We start from the raw sequence: 9,379 nt of genomic DNA on the forward strand, positions 1-9,379 counted from the left end.
GAGGTCCCTTCCAGCCCTAATGTTTATGAAATCTATGAAATCTATGGAAGGCAGGTGCCAATATGTATAGAACCAGCTTGGTTGTAGGAGCTGCTGGGTGGAAATGGCTTCATGTAGAAGAACACCTTCTAGTCTTACCCCTGGCATGGGAAATGCCTCTAAGAAGTTGTGGAATTGAAGCCTACTCCATGATAGGGTAGACCGGGCTCTTTAATCCCACTTGACAGTCAGTCTAGAAGCAGAGCCCTGAGAGATGGACAAATAGCGGCTGCTTTTAATACGGTGCTGATTCAACATCATCACAACATAAGCAGTCAACAGGGCTATTACGTCCCTCCTCCTCATCTCCAATCTAGATTTTCTCTGCTGCTATTGCTCCAGCTAATAGCAGGCTTCTTGTTTTAACAATTGTTTATAAATCAGGCTCTTAATATGGGGAAATCATTGGTTTAGCAGAAAAATAATCAAACTTAGTCTTTTTCTTTTGCTATCCAGCTGGAAATCCAAAAGAAAAAACCCTTTATAATAAATAAAACTGCTTAAGGCGTAGAAATATTGCCACAAATGTACTTAATCCTAGGCAGCTTCACTTTTGTGTTTTTAGATCTAACTAGAAATCAGCCAATCTGCCACCAAGGGATATTCAAGGTTAAATCTCTATTAAAGGGATGTCAATAGAATTGTTCTCCCTGAATGCAGCCAGTGAGACAAAGCTCTTGTATTGGCATGGTACACTTGATGAGGTCTCTGGTGGTAAATACAATTCTGACTGCTGATAATTCCATGGCAAAACCCTCATAACTGCACTCCATGCTTACTCTAGCTGGGAGCAAACTATCATCAAGCACAAGGGTATTTGGAGGGAACCGAATAACTGTTAATGTGATCTTGAGTCTTTTGTAGCTATTTTGCCATTTTCAATGCAACAAAATTCACAGGTTGTATTAACCAATTCCCTTTGTAAAGAGAAGCCTCTGGCTCAAAGTGCTATGCCAACAGCTACTGCACAACCCTTTCTTGTACAGCACTTACACTTTGTCAACACCTTTCCCTTGTAGTTGTTTATTTATCCGCAAATACCAAAGGAATCTCACTAAGTCTGTCTTTACAGACAGGAGATTTGACCCAAGATACAGAGATTCAGTAAAAAAGAAAGAAGCTCCCTTCAGAAGAATTCCAACATGCACAAAATGAGGCCACCTGTACCAAACTTTAACATATCAAAGTTTTTATGGGAATATCTTTCAAAAGGCAATATAGATTTGTACCTTATAGACTAATTAAATCATACACACACATAGCAGGGAACAATACTGAAGGAAGTATATCAAAGCATATTAAGACTATGCTTCCTATAAAGCTACAGTGTTACCAAAAACAAATAAGCCATTTTTACCATTTTATGGTTAATTTTCCCAGAGCTCAGCTCCCATTTGGGATGTGGACAGAAGTGGCCAGATTTTCAAAATCTCAGCATGCTAAGGATTTTTTTTAGACAAAGTGGCCCCAAAGTGCATACTGAATTTATGAATAAACCTTCACATTGGACCTGGCTTCCTGTGTGAACTTGGTTTCAATTCTAAATTCACCCCAGGTATAAATATGTACAACTTCCACCACTGAACTAAATGAGGACTCTGTGTGTGTGTGTGTGTGTGTGTGTGTGTGTATTGAAGACAGGCACTTATAATAATTAGCTACTTCAGATATGTAAGTCTGAGCAAGACTTAGGAGAGATGCTAAATATAAGCACTTGAGTAGCATCACGGATTTTCTACAAATATTGGCATTTACTTTTCTGTATCAGAAGAGATGCCCATGTTTCTTCTCAAGACAGATGGGCAGAAGCCAAAAACTTTGCCCCTTTGGCACATGAGGAAAAATGCCAGGGTTACGTTTCTCAGCACATGGAATGAAGTCCTGGAATGTTTTACATCCACGCACAGTTAAACAATTTTGGTGAAAAAAAATTAGCAGGATATTTTAATGAAAAGTAGAGAAACATTTTGACACGTTCTTTTCTAGCCAACTTTTATATATCCATAACAGGTTCAACTGAATAGCTATTTTTAGCATACTCCAATTAATATATCAGTAGGGCTGGTCAAGTGTAGACATATTGGCTATTTTGTTGATCATAGACCAGAATGTTGAAGGACCACTGGTTAATCAAACCTAGCTCCTTGTTCAGAAAATGACACAAGCACTTCATTTAAAAAATAGTAACTTGCACTGCATGATCAAGAAGTGAAGAGTGACAAGTCTGGTTTATTAAATAGTAGGTCACTTAAGAGTTCTGCCTTGACTTGCTAGCATTCAAGGTCAGGAGTGAAATCCTGCCTCCCCTTAATTAAAAGGGAGACCTTTTACTGTCTGTAGCAGGGCTAAGATGTCAACCCAAGAATTTATCAAAAAGCATCACAAAAATGGACAGAAAAAAATCAAACCAAGTTAAGTACTTTACTTCAGTTCTGATCAAAAAAGCTAAGCAAACTAAAACTAGCTACAAGAATCAAGGACAAAAAGAAGTCCTTCTTTAGCTACATAGGAAGTAAAAGGAAAACTAATGGGAGTGTGGGGCCGCTTCTCAATGCTTCAGGTTACCTGGTCACTGCCACTCAGGAAAAAATGGAACTCCTAAATGACTACTTTGCCTCGGTCTTTTACAAGACCAAGGGGAACAACATGCCAGGTAGGGCACAGAACAAGCAGGGCAGGATTGACACCATTCCCACCATTGCCATAGAACTGGTGTACGATCAATTAAAGAAATTAGATGTATATAAATCAGCAGGACCAGATGAATTCCACCCAACAGTGCTACAGGAGGTGGCCAAAGTAACTGGAGAGCCCCGGGCAAAGGTCTATCAAAAATCATGGGCCTCTGGAGAAATCCCAGAGAACTGGAGGAGGGCCAGTGTTCTGCCTGTCTTCCCTTAATTTCATTCCCTAGAAATGCAATGTCATCCAAAATACCCAGTCAGCTAATCAGAATATGGCTTTGAAATGTGCATCCCTCACCAGACTGTAATAGGATAGTATGTAGCACACAGCTTCAAAGGAGGCTAAGGCATCAAAATCCACATTATTTCACATACTCCTCATCATGTTAAACATGCTGCTTCTTGTACACAATCAAATGATAAGACATAAACGTCTCTCTGTTCCCTGCAGGAACTACATCCATCCTCCCTCTCCAGAACAACAGCTTTCTAGCAATTATTCAAATCCAGAAGTGGACTCCTACAGAGATTTTATTAGAAGCAGGCATGAAACTGTCTGCTGATGGTAGACTGAGAAGGGTTTTCACTACTTACTCTGAGAGGGAAGCCCCATATGTTAGTCAAAGAAAGGTGCCCTCCCTGAACCACAGAAATGGGAGATACTTAGGGCAAGATTTTGAAAGAAGAAAGCTCAGGGTCAGATTTTCTGGATGCTAAGTGACTACGGGTAAGTAGAAGGCAGTGTAGGTTGGCATCTTATAAGCTAACCAAAGAGGGAGAAAGAGAGAGAGAGAGAGGGTGTCCAGGAATGGGAGGACTGGAGCAGCCCACACTTTCCTCAGACAGAGATCACCCTAGAGTTAGGAAGGCACAAGGACCAGTGGAAATGGGGTGGTTGCAGACTGAACATCAGCATGCTTCCTGGCCCGGAATCATTTCTAGCAGTGGAAATTTTCCACCGCTAGAACTGAACATTTGTATGAAGCCAGTGTGTACAACAGCACTAAGATTTTTCACTTTCCCAATCAAATACTCATAACTGGTGAGAGCACATGGAAAATATTGAATGGACAGTTACAGGAAGACGTTCCCTTGAATACTCTACCTGCTCACTATTTCTACAAAACTTTCTCATAAAAAGCATTCAGTGTTTTAAACAGGTAAACTTCATAAGAATGAAAAATGTTTTTCACACATTTCCATCATGATTAATAATGCATCCAGATGTCACTGACAGTGCTTAATGATGGAGACCGACATTGATGGATTACATCTTTATTTACTTAAGTCCTGTAAGCATGGTCTTACCTGAGCGATTGTTAGGAGACATGCGCACAGGAGAGATGGAGGGTGTGCGTGATGAAGAGTATGGTCTTTGCCGATCCCTCTCTATTGTTGAAGATGAAGCTACAAAGTGATACTGTGACCATCCATCCTGCATAAGGGCAACATCAAACATTGGGACACGTGTCAGTGAAAAAGATTCAGGTGTACAACACGCTAACTTATGTAAAGGAAACATTGAATTTAGTCATTGTTTTTGCTACTTATAATGAATAAAAATTAGTAAGTACAGTAATCACAAATTAGATCACCACAGACACTCTATTTTCCAAAGTGAGGCTGCTTCATTCCTCATATTTACTGAGTGCCAAATGTGCTCAGGCCTGCCAAGATGTAATATGGGGCTCAGGCCCTGCAGTGATGTACCAACTAAAATAACTGAGACAAAAAGAAAAGCACAGACTACTCAAAATGATGGAAAAATTGAACACAATATGTTTTATTACTCTTCTTCCATTTTCATTCTACAGTTTTGCCATACTTCTAATTTTCACATTTTGATTAAATTCCATGAAGCTGGCAATCTGGCAGTGAAAATATGCAGTCACAAAAAACTTGGCTTTTTTTACAGTGAAAATGCTTTCTGCCTGAAAATAATTTTCGGTGTGAAGTTTTTTAATTTTTTTCTAACACAGTAAGACTTCAGATTTCATTTTTGCTGTATTTCATATACCTCCAGTCCTTTCAATATACCTTTTTATTCAGAAACTGGAAAAACAGAGTTGGTTCATTGTAGTATTCCATTATTATAACATGGTGCCCATTTTCCTTGCCAAGTTTTCTCCGAGTTATACATACACACACAACCAAAACTAAACCAAACCAAAAATTAAAAAAACCCACCACACAAAGCTTAATGCCCTTTGTATTTAAACTTGAAATATCTAGTAACATAAACATTTCTAAGTTAGCTGCTGCAGTTTGTACTTGAATGAAACATAAGAGCTCCTACAGCTGCTTTATATTTGATGTAACATAACCTTATCTAATATAATGTAATATACTGGTTAATATAAAATAGTCACGTTTTCTTAAATAATTAAAGTAGCAAGAATGCATAATGGGATGTAGTCTAGCTCTCTGTAACTGATACTGTTTCATAACATTACATAATACTATTTCAGATGTCACAAAATATTAACCGATGACAAATGTCTTCATCAATGGTTCCTCATGTTTTTGAAGCTGTAATATGAACTTGGGCACAAAATCTACTTGCCTGATCATGCAATGAAAGCCTTTTAAATAAAAATGCTCTCCAAATGTTTTTTCTACTGACTTCAATAAGTTTGGATCATATGCCTGATGAGATGGCACAAAGAATTTTGTGAGGCTAAAAAAAGTAGAAGGCATTTTTACAAGCATGAAAAAAGTATTCGGTATAAAACATTACCAAAACTGGTGCAGTTTTCCCTTTCAGTTGGTTATTTTGTTATATGGGAATAATTGGCACATATGAACCCTCAGAAAATGAGCAGAGCAAGTATGTGCCATTTTGTTTAAACAGTGGAAGCAAAGAAAATGCTTGCTCATGAGATTTTTACCTACACTGTATTATTTGCATAAAATATTAGGAAACTGGAGTAGACATAATCATGACACAATTAAATGTTCTGAATGCAAAACTCTTACCTCTATACTGTTTGCATAGTCCACTCGTTTAGAGTTGGCTGTGTCAGCCACGCAGCTGGAGTAGATACGGTGAAAAGGGAAATTTAAAAATAAGATCTGGGCCTTGGCTTTTGTGGACAAGACCAATATTTGTTTTGGAGTGGCTAGATAGGAGGAAAAGCATGGTTGTTAGGGGTGTGCGAAGCAAGCCCTATTCGGTTCTGGTTTGGCCCGAATCAGGGACAGTGATTCAATTAGTTAATTTGGATCACTGTGCCCGATTTGGCTGAATCTGAAGATTTGATGCTGAATCAGCGATTCGGACACACGCACAGCTTTAAATGTTTTTTCTATATACCTTGAGGTACTAGCATGGTTTGTGAAAGCTGAGAAGCTGGTGTGTATGGAGTGTCCCACAGGAATATGGTGGGGGGGCTCCACATGCTCAGCAGCGAACTGTTGGGGAATGTGCTGGGCCCCCCCCCGGCTCAGCAATCAGCTGCAGCAGGACCGCAGGGCCCCCCTGCCCCAGACCTAGGGGGCACCAGTTGCTGAGATGGTGAAGGGAATGGGATGGGCAGGGTGGGGAGCTGCACGCTCCCTGGTGGACCCGGAGGTGGACCAGAAGTGCTTCTGGTTCGCTTCCGGGTCTGCTGCCAAGCATGCTGAGGAGTCCCCCATGCTTCTGTGGGACACTCCATGTGCCCCAGCATCACAGCATTCACGAGCCACCTGCTACCTAGAGGTATGTAGAAGAAAAATTTAAAGCTGCGTCTATGTCCGAATCTTCAAATCTTTCCAAATCGCTTTGGAGGGTTCTGATTCAATTTGGAGAGATTAAAGGGTCCTCTGATTTGATTCAGATTCAGAGATTCGGCCACCAAATTGAATCAGGGACTGAAGCTTCGCACAGCCCTAATGGTTGTGCCTATAGGCAGGATCTAATCTGTATGGCAGACAGGTGGCGGGTCAGACAAGAAAACATAAGAAAGAAAAACAGATAAGCAACAGGGCCTAAGAAAATACTCAAAACAATTAATCCTTATTATCAAGGAAGCAATTTCTAAATCCTATCTTTGATTTTCAGCAGGCAGATGACTTAGAAGCTGTGCCTTTCAAACTCTGGATTCCTAAGTAATGTATTTAATTAATGATGCACCAAATTAGAAATTATGGAACTGCTTAAAGCATATGGAGACATAAAACTAAAATTAATCCGTCAAAAAGCTAATATTGTCATTGTGAATAGCTCTCTCCTTCTTGTGGCCTACCACCTATGTTTTATCAGCTTCTCCCCATTTACAATATTGGATTATGCATAGCCTGCTTAGAAACGTATGGAATTTTATCACATACACATCCCAGTTAACATTATTTTATACAACAACCCATCTTCTGTGAGAAGAAAGCAATTAATACACATGAAAACCACTGGTTCACTCTTGAGAAGCACAGATGGCTCTCTTCCTCCATTCTCCTGAAATTAGCAACTCTCATGTGTTGTAAATTCCTGATTATGTATTTATTTAATTCTCTTTCCAAGTGACCAAGACCTAGGCCTAGTGCATGATACTAAGAGAATAATGGGATTTACGTGTTGTCAGAAGACCTGCTGCCAGAAGCAGAAAAAAGCCCACGGAACTCTTTCTATTTGTTTGTGTTGGGTCCTTAGGCTTCCTCATGAAGAGCAAAGAGTACCACCTGAAGTATGCAGAAAGCTTTCAGGTTTCCCTACAAGAGCTTCAGCCTTTTCTTCCATTATAGTGAAACCTTCACTGCCTTAGTCTCTGAAGGATATGGTGAGAGATACTTAACTGAAGTATCCAAAACATTGATGGTGCTTCAGAGTACACATGCTATTAAGAAAGAGTGGTTTTGTTTTGTTTTTAATCCCTTTCCACAGTGGATATTTATTTCAAACTGGGCTGAAGCATGATGGGTACATGATTTTTGTTAGGAAATAACTGTAGATAGTCTACTGTGCTCTTGGCATTGAGGTGAACCTTCAAATACTTACAGCGGGAGTTGAAAACTCTAATTAATTACATTTCTTTTTTGGTAAGGCAAATGCTATACAGACCTCACACTTAACCTCTTCCTGTCCTCCCTCACCTCTCTTTCGTGTACATAAACCCGAACAAATTACTGTGCCTTTAAACTGGCAATGAAGTCTAGAAAAATAATGGAAACATGAACTGTTTTTTTTCACATTTTAAAGATGTCTATTTCACTCCACAAGTAAATTGTAACACATGTTTTCAGAATCTTAAATCATAGAATCATAGAAAAGTAGAGTTGAAAGGGACCTCAGGAGGTCATCTAGTCCAACCCCCTATTCAAAGCAGGACCTTCCCCAGTGAGATCATTCCAGCAAAGACTTTATTGAGCCAGGCCTTAAAAACCTCCAAGGATGGAGATTCCACTACCTCTCTAGGTAACCCAGTTCCAATGCTTCACCACCCTCCTAGTGAGAAAGTTTTTCCTAATATCCAACCTAAACTTCTCTTGTTGCAACTTGAGACCATTGCTCCCGGTTCTGTTATCTGCCACAACTCAGATCATTCTAGCTTCAATGTTTAGTGTCCCATTGGACACTGAACCTGAAAACAATCCATTTTGTTTCGTGTGTATTCTGTATCATGACACTGTTCTAAAGTAGCTACAGCTGGGCTTGAAATAGCTCTCGAAAGAAGAAGTAAGTTTTCTTTCTGCTTGTCTCTGGTGTCATGTACAATACCTATATACTCTTTCTGGAATTCTAATGGCAAGTGAATATTATCCCTTTCTTCCTGAACTATCACAAACTTTCCATGGGAGGGATATTGGGCACCATGTTGGTGGAGTTCCTCTGGCATTTCAGAGCACATCCAGTGTTTCTTCCAAACAAGCTCTGCAGTCTTTCTTAGCAGTGATGGGTATAAATCTAGCTGAAGTTGCAATGTCCCTAAATATCAAGCTTGCTTTTGAATAGAGTGAGTTTATTCTCTGAAATGCCAGATTTCCTCTTTGCTGAGAGCAAGTCCAACTGTAGATCCTTTGAGTGGAAAGGCACTGCTAGTTCCATGCAAGCTGAGACACACACTGTGACTTCAGCTGACTGCAGCTGTTACACTCTCCAGGAAGATAAGGTCTGCTAGGGTTTAAATTGAATTTTCTAATAACACAGACATGAACATATATAAGTGGAAACATTTTTAAAGCTTGGAAGAGACTAATGTGATTAACAGGAGAAGGTCGGTCTTGGACATAAAGCAAGGGCTCAGAGTTAGACAATCTGGGTTCTATTCTGACTTCCTATGTGATTCTCTCTCTTTATTTAAAGGAAGGCTTGAGTCTCTCTTTACTGATTTATGCCAGTGAAAAAACCCAACCTGGTGGCCTTCTATGACCAGGTCACCAAATCCTTACATGCAGAGGGAGCAGTGGATGTAGTCTTTCTAGACTTTTGGAAGGCCTTTGACACTGTCTCTCACCCCGTTCTCATTAAGAAACTGGGGGACTGTGGTGTTGACACCTACAGTCAAATGGGTCGCCAACTGGCTGGAGGGCCGCACCCAGAGAGAGGTGGTGGATGGGTCATTTTCACCCTGGAGGGATGTGGGCAGTGGGGTTCCGCAGGGCTCGGTCCTTGGGCCAGCACTGTTCAACATCTTCATCAGTGACTTGGACGAGGGGGTAAAAAGCACCCTGTTCAAATTTGC

General features: G+C 40.2%; 1 protein-coding gene across 6 annotated transcripts in view; it reads right to left on the bottom strand.

The window, feature by feature from the left end:
* CTNND2 (catenin delta 2) overlaps positions 1-9,379 on the bottom strand; it is a 936,097-nt gene that overhangs the window by 21,551 nt on the left and 905,167 nt on the right. For all 6 annotated transcript variants that reach the window (XM_019541636.1, XM_019541627.1, XM_019541621.1 and 3 more), the window contains one exon: positions 4,032-4,158. In XM_019541636.1, coding sequence (XP_019397181.1) covers positions 4,032-4,158 — 127 coding nt within the window. The remainder of the gene's footprint in view (positions 1-4,031; positions 4,159-9,379) is intronic.

Source organism: Crocodylus porosus, unplaced genomic scaffold, assembly GCF_001723895.1.
Source record: "Crocodylus porosus isolate Cpor-Errol unplaced genomic scaffold, CroPor_comp1, whole genome shotgun sequence".
NCBI lineage: Eukaryota > Metazoa > Chordata > Crocodylia > Crocodylidae > Crocodylus > Crocodylus porosus.